This window comes from Pleurodeles waltl, chromosome 9, assembly GCF_031143425.1.
Source record: "Pleurodeles waltl isolate 20211129_DDA chromosome 9, aPleWal1.hap1.20221129, whole genome shotgun sequence".
Lineage (NCBI taxonomy): Eukaryota > Metazoa > Chordata > Amphibia > Caudata > Salamandridae > Pleurodeles > Pleurodeles waltl.
Window position 1 is genome coordinate 1,175,088,401 of NC_090448.1, and position 23,717 is coordinate 1,175,112,117.

Here is a 23,717-nt window from a genome sequence, read left to right on the forward strand (position 1 = left end):
TTAAAGGCAATAAATAGTTGTTTTGTCTTTCGAATTAGTTTTGTTCGGTCAATGTAGTACATTAGTGCTCTTTTGATGTCTAATGTATGTAGTGCTCTTTCAGCTACAGAATCTGGCTGTGGGAAGAACACTGGTAATTCTACCGTTTGATTCAAGTGGAACGGTGAGATTACTTTTGGTAAAAATTTAGGATTTGTCCGTAGAACAACTTTATTTTTGTGTATTTGAATAAATGGTTCTTGAATGGTAAATGCTTGAATTTCACTCACTCTTCTTAGAGATGTGATGGCAATTAAGAATGCAACTTTCCACGTTAAGTATTGCATTTCACAAGAGTGCATGGGCTCAAAAGGTGGACCCATGAGTCGTGTTAAGACAATGTTGAGGTTCCATGAAGGAACTGGTGGTGTTCTTGGTGGTATAATTCTCTTTAGGCCTTCCATAAACGCTTTTATGACTGGTATCCTAAATAATGAAGTTGAGTGCGTAATTTGCAGGTAAGCTGAAATTGCCGTAAGATGTATTTTAATGGAAGAGAAAGCTAGTTTTGATTTTTGCAAATGTAGTAAGTATCCTACTATGTCTTTTGCAGATGCGTGTAAAGGTTGAATTTGATTATTATGGCAGTAATAAACAAATCTTTTCCACTTATTTGCATAGCAGTGTCTAGTGGTAGGTTTTCTAGCTTGTTTTATGACCTTCATACATTCCTGTGTGAGGTCTAAGTGCCCGAATTCTAGGATTTCAGGAGCCAAATTGCTAGATTCAGCGATGCTGGATTTGGATGTCTGATCTGTTGTTTGTGTTTCGTTAACAGATCTGGTCTGTTTGGTAGTTTGACATGAGGTACTACTGAAAGGTCTAGTAGTGTTGTGTACCAAGGTTGCCTTGCCCATGTTGGTGCTTTTAGTATGAGTTTGAGTTTGTTTTGACTCAACTTGTTTACTAGATATGGAAGAAGTGGGAGAGGGGGAAAAGCGTACGCAAATATCCCTGACCAGTTCATCCATAGTGCATTGCCCCGAGACTGATGTTGTGGGTACCTGGATGCGAAGTTTTGGCATTTTGAGTTTTCTTTTGTTGCAAATAGATCTATTTGTGGCGTTCCCCACATTCTGAAGTAAGTGTTCAGTATTTGGGGGTGAATTTCCCATTTGTGGATCTGTTGGTGATCCCGAGAGAGATTGTCTGCTAACTTATTCTGAATCACTGGAATAAATTGTGCTATTAGGCGAATGTGGTTGTGAATCGCCCAATGCCATATTTTTTGTGTCAGGAGACACAACTGTGTCGAGTGTGTTCCTCCCTGTTTGTTTAGGTAATACATTGTTGTCATGTTGTCTGTTTTGACAAGAGTGTATTTGTGGGTTATTATGGGTTGAAATGCTTTCAGCGCTAGAAACACCGCTAACAGTTCTAAGTGATTTATATGAAACTGTCTTTGCTGAATGTCCCATTGTCCTTGGATGCTGTGCTGATTGAGGTGTGCTCCCCACCCTGTCATGAATGCATCTGTCGTTATTACGTATTGTGGCACTGGGTCTTGAAAAGGCCGCCCTTGGTTTAAATTTATACTGTTCCACCATTGAAGCGAGATGTATGTTTGGCGGTCTATCAACACCAGATCTAGAAGTTGACCCTGTGCCTGTGACCACTGTGATGCTAGGCACAGTTGTAAGGGCCGCATGTGCAACCTTGCGTTTGGGACAATGGCTATGCATGAGGACATCATGCCTAGGAGTTTCATTACTAATTTGACCTGTATCTTTTGGTTTGGATACATGGCTTGTATTACATTGTGAAATGTTTGGACTCTTTGTGGACTTGGAGTGGCAATTCCTTTTACTGTGTTGATTGTTGCTCCTAGGTATTGCTGTGTTTGACACAGCAGAAGGTGTGACTTTGAGTAATTGATTGAGAAACCTAGTTTGTGTAGGGTTTCTATGACATAATTTGTGTGTTGTGAACACTGTATTTGCGTGTTGGTTTTGATTAACCAATCGTCTAGGTACGGGAACACATGTATTTGCTGCCTTCTGATATGTGCAGCTACTACAGCTAGACATTTTGTAAAAACTCTTGGCGCAGTTGTTATTCCGAATGGCAACACTTTGAATTGGTAATGTATCCCTTGGAATAGAAACCTTAGGTACTTTCTGTGTGAAGGATGTATTGGTATATGGAAATATGCATCCTTTAGATCCAGTGTTGTCATGTAGTCTTGTTGTTTGAGCAGTGGGATTACCTCTTGTAATGTAACCATGTGAAAGTGGTCTGATTTGATGTATGTATTTATTTAATATTCTGAGATCTAGTATAGGTCTTAGACTTTTGTCTTTTTTGGGAATCAGAAAGTACAGTGAGTAAACTCCTGTGTTTAGTTCTTGTTTTGGTACTAATTCTATTGCCTCTTTTTGGAGCAATGCTTGAACTTCTAATCCTAGAAGATTTATATGTTGTTTTGACATACTGTGTGTTTTCGGTGGGACTGTTGGAGGGAATTCGAGAAATTCTATGCAATAACCATGCTGGATAATTGCTAGTACCCAAGTATCTGTTGTTATCTCCTCCCAATGTTTGTAAAATTGGCTTAGTCTTCCCCCCACAGGTGTTATGTGATGGGGATGTGTGACTTGTAAGTCACTGCTTATTTTGAGGACTTTTGGGGCTTTGGAATTTTCCTCTATTTTTTTGGAATTGTCCCCCTCTGTATTGCCCCCGAAAACTTCCCCGCTGATATTGGCTTTGGTAAGTGGGCCTTGTTTGTGATGTTGTGGTTTCTGTAGGTTGTCCTCAAAACCCTCCCCTAAAAGGTGTTTTGCAAAATGTGCCTCTGCTCTGCGGGGAGTAGAGTGCGCCCATGGCTTTTGCTGTATCAGTGTCTTTCTTGAGTTTATCAATAGCAGTGTCGACTTCCGGCCCAAACAACTGCTGTTCATTAAATGGCATATGTAGGAAGTTGGCTCTGTATGTGCTATTTCAAAGTAAGGAATAGCATGCACAGAGTCCAAGGGTTCCCCTTAGAGGTAAAATAGTGGTAAAAAGAGATAATACTAATGCTCTATTTTGTGGTAGTGTGGTCGAGCAGTAGGCTTATCCAAGGAGTAGTGTTAAGCATTTGTTGTACATACACAGACAATAAATGAGGTACACACACTCAGAGACAAATCCAGCCAATAGGTTTTGTTATAGAAAAATATATTTTCTTAGTTTATTTTAAGAACCACAGGTTCAAATTTAACATGTAATATCTTGTTTGAAAGGTATTGCAGGTAAGTACATTAGGAGCTTTGAATCATTTCAATTGCATGTATACTTTTCAAGTTATTCACAAATAGCTATTTCAAAAGTGGACACAGTGCAATTTTCACAGTTCCTGGGGGAGGTAAGTTTTTGTTAGTTTTACCAGGTAAGTAAGACACTTACAGGGTTCAGTTCTTGGTCCAAGGTAGCCCACCGTTGGGGGTTCAGAGCAACCCCAAAGTCACCACACCAGCAGCTCAGGGCCGGTCAGGTGCAGAGTTCAAAGTGGTGCCCAAAACGCATAGGCTAGAATGGAGAGAAGGGGGTGCCCCGGTTCCGGTCTGCTTGCAGGTAAGTACCCGCGTCTTTGGAGGGCAGACCAGGGGGGTTTTGTAGGGCACCGGGGGGGACACAAGCCCACACAGAAATTTCACCCTCAGCAGCGCGGGGGCGGCCGGGTGCAGTGTAGAAACAAGCGTCGGGTTTGCAATGTTAGTCAATGAGAGATCAAGGGATCTCTTCAGCGCTGCAGGCAGGCAAGGGGGGGCTTCCTCGGGGAAACCTCCACTTGGGCAAGGGAGAGGGACTCCTGGGGGTCACTTCTCCAGTGAAAGTCCGGTCCTTCAGGTCCTGGGGGCTGCGGGTGCAGGGTCTTTTCCAGGCGTCGGGACTTAGGTTTCAGAGAGTCGCGGTCAGGGGAAGCCTCGGGATTCCCTCTGCAGGCGGCGCTGTGGGGGCTCAGGGGGGACAGGTTTTGGTACTCACAGTCGTAGAGTAGTCCGGGGGTCCTCCCTGAGGTGTTGGTTCTCCACCAGCCGAGTCGGGGTCGCCTGGTGCAGTGTTGCAAGTCTCACGCTTCTTGCGGGGAGTTGCAGGGTTCTTTAAAGCTGCTTCTTGAAACAAAGTTGCAGTCTTTTTGGAGCAGGTCCGCTGTCCTCAGGAGTTTCTTGTCGTCGTCGAAGCAGGGCAGTCCTCAGAGGATTCAGAGGTCGCTGGTCCCTTTGGAAGGTGTCGCTGGAGCAGAGTTCTTTGGAAGGCAGGAGACAGGCCGGTGAGTTTCTGGAGCCAAGGCAGTTGTTGTCTTCTGGTCTTCCTCTGCAGGGGTTTTCAGCTGGGCAGTCCTTCTTCTTGTTGTTGCAGGAATCTAATTTTCTAGGGTTCAGGGTAGCCCTTAAATACTAATTTTAAGGGCGTGTTTAGGTCTGGGGGGTTAGTAGCCAATGGCTACTAGCCCTGAGGGTGGGTACACCCTCTTTGTGTCTCCTCCCAAGGGGAGGGGGTCACAATCCTAACCCTATTGGGGGAATCCTCCTTCTTCAAGATGGAGGATTTCTAAAAGTCAGAGACACCTCAGCTCAGGACACCTTAGGGGCTGTCCTGACTGGCCAGTGACTCCTCCTTGTTTTTCTCATTATCTCTCCTGGACTTGCCGCCAAAAGTGGGGGCTGGGTCCAGGAGGCGGGCATCTCCACTAGCTGGAGTGCCCTGGGGCATTGTAACACGAAGCTTGAGCCTTTGAAGCTCACTGCTAGGTGTTACAGTTCCTGCAGGGGGGAGGTGTGAAGCACCTCCACTCAGAGCAGGCTTTGTTTCTGTCCTCAGAGAGCACAAAGGCTCTCACCGCATGAGGTCAGACACTCGTCTCTCAGCAGCAGGCTGGCACAGACCAGTCAGTCCTGCACTGAACAATTGGGTAAAATACAGGGGGTATCTCTAAGATGCCCTCTGTGTGCATTTTTTAATAAATCCAACACTGGCATCAGTGTGGGTTTATTATTCTGAGAAGTTTGATACTAAACTTCCCAGTATTCAGTGTAGCCATTATGGAGCTGTGGAGTTCGTTTTTGACAGACTCCCAGCCCATATACTCTTATGGCTACCCTGCACTTACAATGTCTAAGGTTTTGCTTAGACACTGTAGGGGCATAGTGCTCATGCACATATGCCCTCACCTGTGGTATAGTGCACCCTGCCTTAGGGCTGTAAGGCCTACTAGAGGGGTGACTTACCTATGCCACAGGCAGTGGGAGGTTGGCATGGCACCCTGAGGGGAGTGCCATGTCGACTTAGTCATTTTCTCCCCATCAGCACACCCAAGCTGGCAAGCAGTGTGTCTGTGCTGAGTGAGGGGTCCCTAGGGTGGCATAAGACATGCTGCAGCCCTTAGAGACCTTCCCTGGCATCAGGGCCCTTGGTACCAGGGGTACCAGTTACAAGGGACTTACCTAGGTGCCAGGGTTGTGCCAATTGTGGAAACAATGGTACATTTTAGGTGAAAGAACACTGGTGCTGGGGCCTGGTTAGCAGGGTCCCAGCACACTTCTCAGTCAAGTCAGCATCAGTATCAGGCAAAAAGTGGGGGGTAACTGCAACAGGGAGCCATTTCTTTACAGCATATTTAGCACGGCTTGTTGAATTTCCGGCTTGAACCCTGACGTGCGCAGCCATGCGTGCCTTCTTATTGTTATTGCAGTATTTACTGTCCTTGCAGCCGTATCTGCTGCATCCATTGAAGACCATATCTGATTATTAGAGATACTTTGTCCTTCTTCCACCACTTGTTGTGCTCTTTTTTGGAACTCCTTGGGTAAGTGTTCTATCAAATGTTGCATATCATCCCAGTGAGCTCTATCATATCTTGCCAAAAGTGCTTGTGAATTGGCAATGCGCCATTGGTTTGCTGCTTGTGCTGCAACCCTTTTGCCCGCAGCATCAAATTTGCGACTCTCTTTGTCTGGAGGTGGTGCGTCCCCCGAGGTATGAGAGTTTGCTCTCTTACGAGCTGCCCCGACAACTACTGAGTCTGGTGTTAACTGCGTTGTAATATAAACTGGATCTGTTGGCGGTGGCCTGTACTTTTTCTTCACCCTTGGAGTTATGGCTCGGCCTTTAACAGGATCCTGAAAGATTTGTTTTGAATGTTTTAGCATTCCTGGGAGCATAGGTAGTCTTTGGTATTGGCTATGAGTGGAGGATAGCGTGTTAAACAAAAAGTCATCCTCAATTGGTTCGGAATGCAAGGTGACGTTATGGAAAGCAGCTGCCCTTGCGATCACCTGTGTGTAAGATGTACTGTCCTCAGGTGGGGACGGCCTGGCAGGGTACGAGTCTGGGCCGTTGTCCGATACTGGAGCATCGTAAAGGTCCCATGCATCGGGATCATCTTGACTCATGGTAGTATGAGTCGGGGAGTGCATCAGTGGAGGAGTTGCTACTGGTGATGTGTGCACTGATGGTGGTGGAGAAGGTGGTGTTGTTTTCCTTGCCACCTTTGCCTGTGGCTCCTTGTCCTTTTCTTGAAAAGCAAGTTTTCTTTTTATTTTAATTGGGGGATGAGTGGTTATCTTCCCTGTGTCTTGTTGAATGTGGAGCCTCCTTTGAGTATAGTCTGGCTCTACTGCTTGAAGTTCCTCTCTGAATCTATGTTTTTGCATTTGGGAGGACAATCCTTGTTCCTCTGTATAGGAACCTGTTTTCGGCTCCGAGGCTGGATGTTTCGGAACCAAAACTTTTTCGGACGTCTTTTTAGGCTCCGAAGAAACCTTTGTAATTTTCGGCGTGGTGGTGTTTCGGTGTCGAATTTGTTCGGTGCCACTGTCACGGTGCTGAAATTTCTCTGAGCCGATGTCTCGGGTCCGAGATTGCTGTGTGGCGGTATCTCGACCGGAGTCGGATGACTTCGACACCAGCGTGCCCTTTTTCGGTGCCTTGGATCGGTCACCTATTTTTTTGGGTTAAGCCATGGCCTGTTGGCGGTGGTGTCCCCTGGGCTTCTGTTGACTTCTCGTGAGTCTTATGTTTCGACGTCTTACTCACGGTTTTCGGCATTTCTTCGTTCTCGAGCTCTTCCGAGTCCGACTCTTGGATAGAGAAAGCTTCCTCTTCCTCCTCGAAACGCTCTTGTCCTGTCGGCGTCGACGCCATCTGCAGTCTTCTGGCTCTTCGGTCTCTTAACGTCTTTCTGGACCGAAACGCTCGACAGGCCTCACAAGTATCTTCCTTGTGCTCTGGGGACAAGCACAAGTTACAGACCAGATGCTGATCCGTATACGGATACTTATTATGGCATTTTGGACAGAAGCAGAATGGGGTCCGTTCCATCAGCCTTGAAGTCACACGTGGCCGGGCCGACCAGGCCCCGACGGGGGATCGAAAAAACCCCGAAGGGCCACCGGAGCTCTTCAAAATTCGGTGTTGATCTGTTGTAACTAACCCGATACCGAACGCAAACAATACTGACGTTTTTTCCGAGATTCTAACTAACTTTCCGAACCAAAACACAGAGCGAAAAGGAACACGTCCGAACCCGATGGCGGAAAAAAAACAATCTAAGATGGAGTCGACGCCCATGCGCAATGGAGTCGAAATGGGAGGAGTCCCTCGGTCTCGTGACTCGAAAAGACTTCTTCGAAGAAAAACAACTTGTAACACTCCGAGCCCAACACCAGATGGCGGGATGTGCACAGCATGTGTATCTGCAGCTACACATGCCATCGAACATATATATATATATATATATATATATATAAAAAGATATCTATCTACTTATCTCTAATATATATATATACAGATATAGCTGTGAAGATACATGATGAAATTCAAAGAAGAAAACAGTAATTGAAATTATCATAAGACACTACTGTAACATGATCAATGTCTGTAAACCCGCTTACTTATGTGATTATGATAGCGTTCTCTTATCCTTGTATACATTTCTGTGTTTTTTGTTTTTTTTTAGTAAACAATGTGCATACCTGTTCTAGGATAGAGGGATGTAGGAGAAATCGCTCACCTTCACCTGAAGCGATTCCTGATAACCGCCTGGCCCACTGCTACCTCTCCGTGAGAGAGGGACTCCAAGCAGTAGTGCTTAGTGAAGGTATGACAGCTCTTCCATGTTGCTGCCCTACATATGTCTTGTAGTGGCACTCCGGCAAACAGTGCCGCTGACGACGATACTTTTCTCGTCGAGTGAGCATGGACAGATGACTGCAAAGGTTTGCCCGCTGCCTGATGGCATAATCGAATGGCAGAGGCGATCCATCTAGAAATACTCTGCTTGGATAGTGGGCACCCCTTTTTGGGGCACTGTACGCCACAAATAATTGATTAGAGCGCCGAAAAGATTTAGTCCTGTCCAAATAAAATTGAACGCATCTTTTCACGTCTAAAGAGTGTAATGCCCTCTCTGCCGGAGAAGATGGATGAGGGAAAAAAGACTTGAAGACTAAAGGTTCGTTCATGTGAAAGTCTGACGGAACCGTTGGAATAAAATGCGGGTTAGTGCGCATTAATAGTCTATCATGTTTAAGCTGCAGGAATGGCTCTTGGATGGACAGCGCTTGCACCTCACTGACCCGCCTAGCTGATGTAAGAGCTATCAATAAGGCAACCTTCCACGACAAGTGTTTGAGGGAAGCACGGTGGATCGGTTCAAATGGATGCTTCATCAGTTGTGCCAAAACAATATTTAGATTCCACGAAGGAGGTGGTGGTCTGAAAGGAGGGTAAACCCTGAAAAGCCCCTTTAGAAATCTCTTAATCAGCCAAGAAGAGAAGAGCGAGGGTGTGTCATCTGAACGTCTGTATGCAGCTATAGCTGCTACATGAACTTTAATGGACGAGTGTGCTAGGCCAGATTGAGCTAACTGTAAGAGATACGGCAATATTTCTTCTGGTGGTGAGAGTAGAGGGTCGATCTGTCGTTGATGACACCAGGCACAGAATCTTTTCCATTTACACTGATATGTCTTGTTAGTGCTATCCGCTCTGGCCTTTGACAAAATATCCCTGCAGTCCTGAGGGATGTTCAAATGCGCAAACTCTCTGTGGTGAGGAGCCATGCTGATAACCGCATTGACTGCGGATCGGGGTGCCGAACCTGGCCGTTGTTCATTGTTAGTAAATGAGGTAACGGCTCCAGTGGAATATGAGGTTTGACTGACAGAATGAGGAGCTCCGTGAACCAATGTTGGCGCGGCCAGCACGGGGCTATCAGTATGAGAGTGCACGGTTCTGTTTTCATCTTCGTGAGGACCCTTAGGATCAACGGAATAGGAGGAAAGGTGTAAGCAAAGATGTCTGACGAGACTATCGAAAACGCATTCCCCCAAGATCCCTTTTGGTGATGCCAACTTGCGAAGAACTGGCATTTGGCGTTGTCCTTCTTCACAAACAGATCCACTGTTGGTGTTCCCCACTGGGAAAAAATATGGTTCAGTACTGTCTGGTCTAGCTCCCACTTGTGGCAGTCCGATTTCTGCCTGCTGAATGCATCTGCTGTCTTGTTGCTTATTCCCGGCAAGTGTACCACTGAGTGTGTGATGGCTTGCTGCGAGGCCCAGTTCCAGATCGCTTGGACTTCCCTGGAGAGGGTGAGAGATCTTGTGCCTCCTTGTTTGTTGAGATAGTGCATTGTAGTGGTGTTGTCCGTTCTTATCACCACTTGCGATCCTGAGATTCTTGGGAGAAACGCTTGTAAGGCCAGGTGCACTGCCCTGAGTTCTAACCAATTGATATGCATTGATGCCAGATGGATTGGCCATTTGCCACTTATTTTCAGGTCCTGTAACACTGCGCCCCAGCCTTCCGGTGAGGCATCCGTTGTTATAGGCCACGGGCTGGCTGTTGAATAAACGAGAGGCCGATTGACAGATGATGCTTTTGAGACCACCATTTGAGAGTTTTGATCATTATCGGAGTTATTTGTACCTGGTCTTTGAAAGTGCCTGATATTTGGAGCCATTGACGATTTAGCTGCTCCTGCAAGGGGCGCATCTTTAGCCGACACAGATGGATAAGAGGTATGTATGATGACATCATGCCCAACAGTGATTTGAAAAGACGGACGGTAACCTTTTGTTTTCTCCGTATGGAACTCACTAGGGTCAGTAATCTTTGTTGTCTCTCTAACGTGGGACATGCCATGCCGGATTCTGTGTTCAGTTTTGCTCCCAGAAAAGTAATATTGCGTACTGGTAGAGGGTTGGACTTCTCCCAGTTGATTGTGAATCCGAGATTGGTCAGTAAGGAAACGCACTTTCTTGTTGACTTGTGTGCTCCTCTGTACGTCTTTGCCTTTATTAACCAGTCGCCTAAGTATGGAAAAACCTGGTGCTTTCTTCTCCTGAGAAAGGCTGTGACTGGTGCTAGGCATTTGGTAAATATTCTTGGGGCTGATTTGAGTCCGAAGGGAAGGACGCGGTATTGATAGTGGCTCCTGGCTACGGTGAATCTCAAATACTTTCTGTGGGCAGGGTGGATGGGTATGTGGAAGTATGCGTCTTTGAGGTCTAGTGATGACATAAAATCTCTTTGATTGAGACGCAGAAGGACGTCTCGCAGGTTGATCATTCGAAACAATTGCTTTTTTAGGTATACATTTAGTTCCCTTAAATCGAGGATCGGCCTCCAATCCTTCCACTTTTTTCGAATGATGAAGAACCTGGAATAAAATCCTGTTCCTCGTTGAGCCCGCGGCACCTTCTTTATAGCTCCCTTGAGAAGCAGCTTGTCGACCTCTTCTTTGAGTTGCTGAGGATATCTTGAAGGAGTCCTGCGGGGAGGGTTGGAAGGAGGTATCTGGATAAATTCTAAAGTATGGCCCCGTTCCACTAATTGTAGGACCCACTTGTCTGACGTAATGGTTTGCCATTGACTGAGGAATAAGGAAATTCTCCCGCCCAGGGTGACAGGAGGAGGACTGAGCGTAGCCGGCGCCTCGAAAACATCAGGTTCTACGAGCTGACTCTTTGGCCGGGCTGAACGAACGTCCACGGCCTGCCGGTCTACTATAGGCTGGTTGAGTCTGTTGCCTTTGGGAGTAGTATGGACGATACTGTTGTGAGGATGATGGATAGGAAGAATATCTCTGTTGTTGATATCCCCCTCTGTAAGAGGGTAGGCCACGCCCCCTAGGACGAAAGGACGATCTTCAATATTGCAGGGTCCCCAATGACCTTGCCGTGTCCGTCTTGATTGACTGTAGGGCTTCATCCACATGTTTCCCAAATAGCGCTTGGCCATCAAAGGGTAAGTCTAGGATTTTATTCTGGACTTCTGGCCGAAATGAGGTGGCTTTAAGCCAGCCCTGTCTTCTTAATACGGCTGCACCTGCAAGCTGTCTAAAAGCAGTGGTCGCTATATCCATTGTGCGTCTATAAGCTCTGCAGACGTGCGTTGACCTTCTTGTACAGTTTTATTTGCCTCCGATTTTGCGTCTTCTGGCAGCTGGTTAATAAAAGGTGCAATATCCGCCCAAAGCTGTCTGTCGTATCGAGACAAAATAGCCAAGGAGTTGGCAGCTCTAAGCACTAGGCTGGCCATAGACGAAAATCTTTTCCCTATGTTGTCTAGCCGCCTACCCTCCTTGTCTGGGGGTGCGGAAATCGGGGCAGAAGGATTTTTTGATCTTCTCTGAGCTGCCTGAGCTACTACTGAATCCAGAGGAGGATGTCCTGTTAAGCATGTTGGTGTATCATCAGGAGCTCTGTATTTTTTATCCAGACGTGGCAAAACTGCCGTGACTGTTGCCGGATTATTCATGACTTTAAGGCCCTCTTCCCACAGGTAGTTCACCATCGGGCTAGAGCGCATAGACTTTTGAAAGGGCTCTTTAAAATCATATAGGAAACAGTCTGTTTGCTTCGTAGGTAGCGGTAAAGCAAAACGCTTGGCTGCCCTCTCTAGGAGATTGTGAAAACCTCCAATGTCTTCAGGTGGGGATTCCACCTTCGAATGAGAAGGAGAAGATGGAGCAGGGATAATGTACTCGTCCCACTCTGAGTGAGTGTCTACGAGCTCTCCTTCTTCCTGATCCCCTTCTGAGATGTCAGTGTCTTGGGGAATTGTCATGTCCGGAGTGGCCACATCTGTGAGATGCAAAGACGTTGGTCTTTGATGTGGAGTAGAAACACCAGAAATAGGCGATGGAGGAGGCTGTTCTCCTTGAGGAGGAAACCTTCTGTTGTAATCAACTAACATCACTCTAAGGCCAGTAAGCAGGTCGGAAGGAATATACGCTCCCTGTTGATATTGGTGATGCTCAGAGTAAGCCTGGGGATCATAAGCTTCCTCATATGCCTCCTCTTTCTGGTATTTTACATTCAATTCAGAAGGACTGTGGGCTGTTCCAAAAGGCCCGTCTTCATCTGAATCTTCATCTCCCTCCAAAAGATGTACTGGCACCAGGGAGGATACCTTACTAGGTGATGTATGGGTTGGAGTTAACTTTTCCCCTCTTTTTTGATGTTTTTCCCTCGTCGATGGTGTCGTCGACGACGTGTAAATCTACTTTGTCATGGACGGTGCCGTCGACGCACAGTTATTTTTATAGCAGAAAGCTTCGCCGACGAGTCTACCGTCGATGACGGTAGGGCTGACACTGACATCAGCGCCGTCGACGATGACATGGTATATACGGTCGTCGATGCTGATGTCGTCGTTGCTGCTCTCGTCGACGGTGGTGTACTTGTTCTCGTCGACGATGTCGCCGGCGGAGCTGTTGACGATGGAAATACCGAAGTAGCTGTTGTCGTCGGCAATGCAGTCACCAACGGTGCCGTCGACGGGGAATCCGTAGACGAGGCCTTTTTTCCAGTCACAGAGGATGGCTTTTTGAAAGGCACAGATGGTGGAACAGATGAAGATTTCCTGTGCCTCTCAGAACTGGAAGAATGTCTTTTCCCCTCTTTACTTGAGAGTTTAGTTGGGGAAGAAGATGGGCTGCGACCCTTATAAGACCCTGAAGCAGTCTTTTTGAGGGCTTTCCTTGAGATTTGTGAGGGAGATCTAGAGCGTGATCTTGCCCTTTTAGCTGATCTCTTAGATGTTGAGGACTCCTCACTCTCAGAACCAGAAACTGGATCCTTCCTATGTTTGTTTCTGCAGCCATATTAATAATCTGCCTTCTCTATCTTTTAAGGTCTTAGAAGAAAAAGTACGGCAAATCTTACAGTCTTTGGCTGAATGATCTGGGTACAGGCAGTAAATGCAGTCTTGATGGGGGTCTTCAGAATGAAGTCTTTTCTTCCCACAAGTCTTGCAGTCTCTGAAGAGACTCTTCTTTTCCTTGTCAGACATAGTTGAAAAATAGCTGACAAATCCAAATGAGTTTCTCTGAGAGAAAATAGCTGAATAGAGGTGTGAAGACAGAGCAGAGCTCTGAGGAGACTCCCTAGCACGACGTGCGGTAGAAACTCTGAGGTGCTAGAGCTTCTCTCAGGAGGTTCTAAAGGGTGACGTCACCTGATTGGTGGAGGATCAGGTTTGGTCCTTTTCACAAAATGACTCTGATAGACTATGAAATTGAAGAGGCCTAGGGCCTTTTTCTCTTCAATATGTTTTAACATTACTTGTGAAAATTGTACCGGGACTCCCATCTCGGCGACAGGGAATGATACAAGCATGTGAATCTATGAAAGTTCCAATACTGGAGTAAACAAAGTTCCTTGTGTGACCAGAGGATCTAGACCAACTCAAGTCATTGAGCACTAGACGTTGTGCCTCATTCCAGAAAGCTGCAGGATTTACATTCTTCGTGTGAGCGTCGGGAAGCGTCTGATGCAGTTCAAGTCATCACGCACCAGACTAGTGCCTCCTCCTGAGGAGGCACCACATTAGGAATTGTATTTGGCGTGATCCTATGGTCAGGGGCAATTCAGGTAATTGGGCCCCTGACATTGAGCCTCTTTTGTGGAGGTACAGCACGAAGCACTTTGCACATGGGAGTGTAACAGTCTGGTGCCATTCAAGTCTTCGTGCACCAGATGTGGCGCCTCCGTGTAAAGGAGGTGCGGACCTTTTAACTCGTCATGTGCAACCAGAATTGATGAGGGCGATTCAAGTCAAGGCATCCTGATGGTGCACCTCCGCTTTGGAGGTGCAGAAATTGGTAACTATTTTGTAACACTGACGGTCTGGTGGGACTGGGCACGGCAGCGGCTAACAGGAGGCCCCAGGACATTCCCCCTGTGTGTTGCAGACCTGAGTAAACCTCCTACTCGGAGCTCAATCGCCTTCTTGTTGATGGTTACCTGATCGGCTGCTCCCTTTCCTTTCCCCCTTCCATCTTGTCCCCTGGATCCTGCGTAGTGTGACTAGGGCTGCAAGAGGCCTAGTATCCAGGGGGAAGGTTTACTCAATCTATGGTTTGTGCTGGGGGCAGGATAGCTGAAGCTAGTTGTTGGGTGGAGGGCGGTTTGTGACCCAGGGTGCCTGCCATCACTGGTATCTAGTAGCCAGATATTAGGGCACCGCATTAGGGTGCCGGGAGTGCGTGTGTACAAGTGTGTGTGTGTGTGCGAGTGTGTGTGTGTCTGTGTGCGTGCATGAGCCGACTGATATCTGTGGCAACAATCAGCGGTGTCGAGTGGATGTGAGAGAGCACGGGTTAAAGTGAAGTCAGCACTGTGGTGTTGCTGGTCACGTTCTTCTGCCAGGGAATACCTGAGGTTGTCATTCCGTTTTATTAGTGTGGCCTAGGCCACAGTGCTACGTGGAAGTGTTACAGCCGTTGTATGTACTTATTGCTGTTCGTGTTAGAAACCGAGGTGCACCCTGAATTTAAGTGTTACATCAAATTTGGTAAACTCTACACTGGGTGTTGTGTTGACAAAGTTTGGAACCGCATGAGGGTACAAGGAGGGAACGTATTGTTTTCTCACTTGTGCATACTGTTGCAGGTGTTACACACAGTTGGGCCAAATTTTGTGAACTATATTGCTAAACGTGATTTATGTCCAGATTTCCATGATACTCATACTGTGTTGACAATGTGTGTGTTGAATACAAGTTTTACATACCTACACAGTGTGAAGTCTAATTTATGCCGCTCAGCAAGGTTGTGGTGGGGAAGTGCTGTGCCCTTGCTTTACACATTGCCTCTGTGATAAGCCTGACTGCTCTGTGCCAAGCTACCAAAGGGTGAGCGTAGGTTATACAGCATGTGTAATCACCCAACCCTGACGGGAGCGGGGAGATTCTGTCTGGCTGGGGCCTTGCCACAGCCAACCAGAATGTGCCGCCTCAAACAGGCAGTCTGGATTCAGCATGGACCTGCATGACACCACCTATCTGCTCCGGGGCACTTCTACGTAAAAACTCTGGATTCAGTATGCCACCTGGGGCATAAACTAAGATGATGAAACTGTGATTAGAAGTATCCAAAGGAAACATAAGCTTTGCAGGATATCTGGCCCTGAAATCACAAGGACTGTAGATCAGTATGGACACAGAATGTTTTATAGTGTACAAGGCACAGATGAAGAGACCTTACCTTCAGGAGAACAGATGGATGGCAGATCGGCGAGGATGGCCAGTGCTGCCTCAACCAACCTGCTGCCATCCTCCAAGAGAGCCTGCGGGCTTGTTGCTTTCCCCCTAGGGCCACCAGCCAGCTTAGGATTCAGCTGTGGTAGCTGTCGGATAAGAATGCAGAGGCACAGCTCCAAGGCAGCAAAGACGAGTGAATGACCTGGCACGAGCCCACCAGTATCTCGCCCCTCACCAAACTCTGGCAAAATCTCCTTCTCCTCAGCACCATCATCCACTGTAAGAGGGAGAGAGGGAAAGTTTCAGGAGTGTGCAAGTGCAAGTACCAGTGCAGGAGAGAAAGGGTTACCTGAAGAGGAGTGAGCGGTTGAGTAAGAGGTGTTGAAGAGGAAGTATGTGAGAGACAAGGGGAACAGAAAGGGGGTTTGAGTGAAGAACATAAGAGGGAGAAGCTTAAGAGAAGGAAGAAGAATGAGAAAGCTAAATTTGAGCTGAAAAGCATGAAGACGGGCAGATGTGTGGGGATGTTTTGTCCATCATTCAGCGATGCAGGCGTTGTAACCTGCTGTTGCCACTAGCAAGATCTCTAGGACACACAGCTCTTATGACCGGTAGAATGTATGTAATATAAGTAGATCAGCTGCCTAAGGGAGGACCACGTCAAAGATGGGCAACCGCTTCCTGTCATTGATGTGAGACTGGCCAGCTTCCCCTCCCAAGAGGCAGCCTTTGTTCCACACTACCGACCAGGCAACCCCTCCTCCTCCACTGGTCGGAATTTACGCATGGAGCTTAGCCCAATCTCTCTATGTGCATAACCCAGCATCCCCTCTGCCACTGCACAAACACTGTGCCCAAGATGAGCCTTTCTCCTTCACTGGGCAGTCCCTATGACATCCAATGTGCAACCTCTATGTCGTCAGAACACCACTTTCCCCTCCAGTGGCAACCCCTACTGCCATAGAACAGCCTGGTCGTGGCAAGTCTCGCACTGGACAATGGGGGTGTTTCATAATGCGATTTAGGAACGGTATGTGTCATCCAATCCACTCCAGTGTTCATCTCAGTGCTGTGTTGTTTATGAGTGACTGAACGTAGGCCAGATGTCCTTCCTGGGAAACTCTTCTCTTGCAAAACAGTCAGTGGGCTTGGACTGCAGTTCACTGGAATCCTGTTAACCAGGTCCCCAGTGACAGTGCTCTCTCCCCTAAATTTAGTTGTTTGTTACTTTTCACACCCACAATTGGCATACTGTTGTACCCATGTAAGACCCTAGTATATGGTTCCTAGGTACCCATAGGAGCCCATGAAAACTCTTGACTGCAGGCCTGCAATTGCAGCCTGTGTGGAAGGGTGCATGCACCCTTATACTGCCCAACCTAACCACTGCACTTACACATTATAAGTCACCGCTCTGGTAGGCCAATCAGCCCAAAGGCGGAATGCATAACTTTAAGTGTGAGGGTACCCCTGCAAGAGCAGAATACCCCCACAGATTCCAGGCCAATTCCTGGACTTTAAGTGCAGATAACCCATCTCAAGGTGTAACTACATAATGGCTACTCCAAACCTAGGCATGTTTGGAATCAAACATGTTGAAATAATGCAACTACAACTATTCCATGTACTCTGGGGGGTTGTCCAGGGGTCCCCAGTTCTGCCTATGCAGCCTTACGAGTCCAGCTGTCAGCCTGGGCTGCTGCTGACCCCAGACACTGTTCAGCCCTCCTGCTGGAGAGCCAGGCTCAGGCCAGAGGAGCAGAACAAAGAATTTCCTCTCCCTGTGTATAAGGTGTCTAAGGTATGGGATGGGGTGGCCTCTGAAGGAACATTTGGAGCCCTTCTTGCATAATCTGGTTTTCACTAGTTCAGGAACCCCAGGTTCCCGCTTGGGTGCAAAACTATAAAAAGGACAGGGAGTGGCCACCCCTCTGTCCAGCTGCTCCCCTAGGGAGGTGCCGCAAGCTCTGCCAGGTGGCCACTTGATTCTACTATCTTGACAATAAGATGTGCAGAGGCCCCTGGGAGCATCTGGTTGGTTAAGCCAGGTACGAAATGTCTGTGACCCCCTCTAAGTGGGTCACTGCAGGCAGACCAACCCCTTTTTAGAGTTATTTAAGGGGTCCTCAGATTCGTAAAGCAAGACTCTACAAGGGACTCTCTGCAAGACATCCTCTGCCTCTGGAACCACTGCTGCTCTGCTTTGGAACCAAAACATGTCTGCTTCTGGTGGGAAAGCTCCCAATGCAACATTGTTTCTCCGGATCCTGACAGAATTCTACAACATCCAAGTCTGTGCATCCCTCAGGGTCACAAGGACCACTGTTTGCACCAGGAAGCACGAAGGAATCTCCCTTGGAGTCACTCCTGCATCTGCAAGCACCTCAAGGCATTGTTGACTGGTTGGTGGGGGTCTGCTGCCTCAGCACTTGCGAAGAGCCTGCTTCACAGGTGGCGAGTCTGGGGCCTCCTCTGCATCCTGCCTGTCTTCTATCCAAGTTGGGAGTCTGTAGGCCCTTGCTCGGCCACTGGACTGACACCCAAATGCACTGCCACTGTTGCACTTGCCAAGGTTTGTTGGCTCCTCCTCTGGGATATCTTCAGGATCCAAGAAGCTCTGGCCCCCAGCACTCTGCAAACCAAAGATCATCTCCTGCCCTGCAATTCCAGCGACCTCGGACAGTAAGGCGTCCTTGTGACTCCCTGTGTCTGGCACCTGTGGGTCACTCATGGGGGCTCCATCGACTTCTGTTGGCCTTCCTGTGTGCTGAGGGCCAGCTCTGACTACCCCTCCTGGGCAGAGTTGCCTGTACCTTGCTGGTCCCCCATATCTCTGCAAACTCCTCCTCTGCTCCTGTTTGCATTTGCCAATGCTTGATGGTGACCTGGCAAGTCACTGACCCTCCTGCAATCCGGAGACCGACGAGGTACAGCTCGGAGCCGCCTCCTGGGATCTCCAACAGCTCCTGGATCCCGCAGCTGGATTACTTCTTCCACCGTCTTGCAGGAACTTCATCTTCAGGAGGGTGGGCATTGCCACCTGCACCACCTGGGTACCTCCATGGGTGTTGGACTCTGTACCCTTCCTTTGCAGGTCCTCCACGTCCAAAATCCATCCCTGGGTTCCACCGGCCTGGTCCACAGGTCGTGACAGAAGCTGGACAATCTGAGGCAACCACAGTCTTCAGAGAGAGTCCCTTCTCCCATCTGCATCTCGGTCCCTGGGGTAGGTAGTCCTGACTTCTGGTTGTTCTGGGGTAGGAGCACTCTCAATCCATACTTTTGCATGCTGGTTTCCTCTGGATCCACTGGGGGGGGTCCTGAATTCCACAAACTCAAACCACTGCTTTCTGTGTTAGCCTGTACTTACCTCTGGTGTTTCTAACTAGCCACCACACATTCACATTCCTTTTTTTTATTATATGGTTTGGCCCTCCCCTAAGGCCCCGTATAGTTCTATGTTATTCTTGCTGGTTATTTTCCGTGTGTAATTCTATGTAATATCTCTAAAGGGAGATATACCAATGCCAGTTTAGTACTAGTGCTGTAATAAAGTATCCATTATTTTTGCAACACTTGTGTGGTTCTTTCTTGTAAGTGAGTTACAGTCTGACTACCGTGGTATTGCAAGTGCTTTACATTTCACCTGGATAAGCTTTAGCTGCTCATCTCAGCTACCCCTAGAGAGCTTCAGCTACCTGGACACCTATTCACTATCACTAAGGGTTGCCTGGACTCAGTATAGGGTGCCACACCATAGGTGTACACCATAAACTGAGCCAGCCTCCTACATACTTAAACTGTTTCTATCCCCCACTTGTGTTATCGATTCATCTCCTTACTTATAAGAGCCCACTTTTTCACAGGGAAGTGTTTCCTCACACAGTAGATAGCACCCCTTCCCTCAAAGAGGTTCTCAAACTCCCAACCTTCGGCACTCCTGCGTCGCTCCTTCACATGCTCCTGAGTGGCTCCCAGCACCTGCTGAGCTACTTCCAGGGCAGCGAGCTGGATATCTGGGTATTCGCGGGTCAGGAGAAGTCTGTGCAGCACATTCAGTAGTTCAATGGCCAGGTTCTGGAAAGGGAAGACATGTAACTCAGACAAATCTAGGGACATGCAAATCACAGACCAGACACCAACCTTACAGCTCCACTTATCAGCAAAACACACACATATGAAAACATTAAATGAAAATCAAAACCTCAGAACAAACCATGACGCAGTGCTCTACTGTCCTGCTAGGTGCGGTGTCATCATGCTGTTCCACACTAGCTCCATTCCGCCCAGAGGTGATGGAGGGCAGCTGTATATAAGCACCACACCAGGGTGCTGACTTCAGTTCCTGTCGTGCCATTCCTTCCAAATGTGGATTAGGAGCTCTGCTGCCGAACTGATTGGTTTTCGGACTACTTCCAAAGCTTTTCTCAGTGTGCAGGGAAGAATATCGCCACTGAAGCTGACTGAAGTTGTGCTATACTGTAGAAAGCAGATGTCAGTCAAGGACCTGCATGAGGTGTGGCTTTGGCACCTGGCCCTGGGACATTACTCCAAGTTGTGTGAAAAGTGCCACCCTATGCACCCGAAGGCAATTTGAAACTGGGAGCTTAAGTAGTATGTAGCCAAACACAAGAAGTTTCAGCCTTAACGTAGAATCTACTCCAAATCACTGGCCAGTACTCAGTCTCAGTCACTGAGCCGTTTCCGCAAATGTCCCATTTCCACTTTAAGTCCTCCAGTAAGTTGATGTCCAAGTCCAGATGCAAGAATAAAAAAAAGTGAAGCAGGAATCGTCTCCATCCTGCCACTTTGACTGCAAAGGGAAGGTGCAAGGGCGTCAAGATATAAGTCGCACTCCATCAAGGTCACCGGTCTCTGATTTGTTTCTTCGGCTGGGCAAGATGGGCTCCCAGTTCCCTGGACCATCATCGAACTTGCAGTTGAACAAGGACTTCAAAGAAGCCATGATGAAAATTCTTAGTGCGCTTCATCCTCCCTCTGGCACACCTTCGGTCCCACGGAACTGCAGGAGCCTCTCGAAGGGTTGCTGCCAGCGGGTCCCTCCCCATCTCAGTCTGTCCCCTGAAGACCTATTGTCAGGCCAATACCAATCCAGGTACAAACTTCCACTCTGGCTCAGGGATCCAAACCAGTTTCCGAGGTCCTGATGCCAGTACGGACATCACCGGTGCCAGTAAATGATCCGGTGCCAACGTTCACGTTAGATCCCCAATCTATGTCAATCAGAAGAAGATCACGAACAACCGCATCCAAATTATCCTGGTGGCCGTGAACTGGGGTCAGAAGAACATGGTACTTGAGCATGAGCATCTGTCCTCCGATCAGGCTTTCACCATGGAAGGACCATGTCTTTCAGTAACAAGACAGGGTCCTCCACCAGTCTATGTAGTTTACTCCTCCATGCATTAAGACTGAGCGGTTGCACTAGATTGCGTTCAATTTTCCTGCCTGAAGTAGTAGAGGTCATCCATGCCACTAGGCGCCTCTACACGTAACCATTTATGCTGCGAGAGATTTGTAAACTGATGAGATCCCAAGACATCGAACCTTAACTTGCAAAGCAGTCAGACATCTTTTTGTTTGCTTGGTCTTTAGCCCAGCAAGGCCTTGCAGTGGGCATTGTGAAAGGCTCTTTGCCAGCCCTTTCACTTTTCTACATTTACAGGACTAACCGTCCTTTTTGTTTTTTAAAAGATTTTGGTTTTCAGAATACAACAAACCAAGGTACATTCATTGAGCAAAGGAGAGAGGCACAATGCTATTATACATAGGAAGATAGTTTACAACTCTGGTAAATATTGTAGTTGACGGCATAAATGTGTTACTTTACCCCAGTTCGTCATGTGCACTAATCGTGGTCTCCCTTGTAGTATGTGGGGGGTACATATCACTGTCCGTGGTATGTGTTCTAGCTATCCCACACCGTTTCCCATTTCTGTGGGCAACCCCTGCTTTGGTATATCACTTTCCCTGCCTGTTGGCACCAATCCATGCCGTTCTCCAAATCGTGAACCCCAGGGGCTTTAGGGGCACCCTACAACTGTACTACATTTTATTTTGCAATTCCAGCATTCACTCTCAGGACTAACCGTCCTTGTTCACATGACCTGCGATGTATTCACGTTTTGACATACATGTTCCCTTCCAAGCTGTTCTTGACATTCCTCATGTGTACACCGTTCGAGCCTATGGAAAGGTGCTCTCTCTGTGTCTCCTGATCTTGAAGCCTGTCTTCCTCATTGCAATCACACCAGCTTGTCGCACAACTGAACTGCATGCACTATCCGGTGAATTGCCGCCCTACACATTTGTTTCTGTACATATCGGTGCTGAACAATGGGGTGGTCTTTCTACCACAAGTCATGACTCCCTTGCACATTGATCAATCTATCACACTGAGTGTTCTTTGATACCCTTCGAAAGAGAAGGAAAGGCTTCATTTTTCAGACCTCAAAATGACTAAGCTTTTACACAGATCGCATCAAGTGACATCAAGCAGACAATCAACTTTTTGTGGGGTTATCAGGAGTCAATAAAAGTGTAGAAGAGGTCCGTAGTGAGGAGGATAGAGCTCTGCATTAAGATGAGCCATGCACCAGTCAAAAAGGTAAGCTAAGTTCTGAGAGCCCATTCAACCGGGGCCAAGGCGGATCCAACAGCAACAGTGTGAGTGGTGCCTGCCTCAACATCTGCCAGGCTACAGCCTAGGCACTCGAACATAGGTTCCCGAAGCACTACTGCGCTGACATCTAGGTCCGGCAGGAAGGATGCTTGGCTCTGCCAGACATTTTGTATGAGTTCACTGCACAGACCCTTGTGGAGGTATGGCTTTGTTACCTATTCTAAGGCGAAGAATCTGCTGTCAGAAGTATCTTTCCAAAGAAGAATGTATTTACCTTTGGTAATGCTCTTTCTGGTGGATACCCCAACAGTAGATTTCTCACTTCCCTCCCACTTCCTGCTGTGGAGTGGCATCTTTTTACCATCTAAAATGGTCCCAAACTAATATTCAGCACAACTATTCCAGCAATTGTTCCCGTTCCACATTTGAGGACAAGTAAAGGGAAAGATACAAAGCTGCCAGTGCACAGGGGTGGAGCTTATATGTGGCTCTGTTCCATCACTTCTGAGGCAATATGGAGCCAGGGCATGGGAGCACTGGAACAAAAATCTCCAGATCCTCTCTGGCAACTGCAGAATATTCTAAGGTAAGGGACTGCAGGTAAAGTATCCACTAACAGAAGTGTTACTAAAGATGAGTAAGTTGTTTATCTATGCTATATTTTGTTGCCGTCTACAAATGCACTGCACATTTTGGCTTTTGCCTTTGCTCAAGGCCCAGTTTCAGTCCACTTCAGACTGGTATGCACATTGCTTCCATGTATACAAAGCAGCTTCTTACAGATCATCACGTGACTTAGAATGCCTTCAGCCACGCTGGGCAATAAAACCTTTCATGCTCAAACTACCACATTACGGTATGCTCTCTGGACTTTCAAGATGCTGTTTCATCAGAGTTTATAGGGGAGTCCTGATCTGTCCAGTTACACCTCATTTCAACTAGATCTGGACAAGGCAAAACACACTCTGAAGCTCTCTCACACTCTGCCTTTGAGCAGATGGAGCAAGTGCTAGGCACTTTATTAGAAACAGAGGCCTCCGCACTCACTGCCAACATTCTGGAAATAATTGTAGTTGGGTATCCAATGGCTCCATAGATGACAGGCTCTCCATTTTGGGATGTTTCAGGTCAAGCAATTCTAGTAAACCCAGAGGAAATCAGCAAGCATGTGAAATAATTCTGTGACCGTAAAAAGGATTGCTGCCTAGAGGCTTAAAACGACAAGAAATGCCCTGACTATCAGTAGCTATTTAAAAGATATCTGCTTGATCACCCGTGAAGATAAAGGTAGTGTAGAGATGGATGTCTAGTCTTAAATCGGGGGTCAATCACATACCCCCATCACGTGCCGTTAGTTCTAACTCGTCTGAATTGAGACCACGTGCATTGCTAGGAGGCAACATTAATGATAAGCCTACCAAAGACAACCTGGAAATGCAAAGTTTAGGCTCCACGTCAAGACCAGAAGTGCTCCAAGAAACCCCAGGTCCATACAACAACCCCCAATAGAAGCAATATTTTATGTGATGTTTACTTGCTTATCACACTGACCTAGGCTTGT

At 47.4% G+C, this 23,717-nt stretch overlaps 1 protein-coding gene across 4 annotated transcripts in view; it reads right to left on the minus strand.

Moving 5' to 3' along the window:
- HEATR5A (HEAT repeat containing 5A) overlaps positions 1 to 23,717 on the minus strand; it is a 362,218-nt gene that overhangs the window by 43,800 nt on the left and 294,701 nt on the right. For all 4 annotated transcript variants that reach the window (XM_069209087.1, XM_069209090.1, XM_069209089.1 and 1 more), the window contains exons 31-32: positions 19,443 to 19,590; positions 15,518 to 15,790 (exon numbers count right to left, since the gene is read on the minus strand). In XM_069209087.1, the coding sequence (XP_069065188.1) occupies positions 15,518 to 15,790; positions 19,443 to 19,590 (421 nt within the window). The remainder of the gene's footprint in view (positions 1 to 15,517; positions 15,791 to 19,442; positions 19,591 to 23,717) is intronic.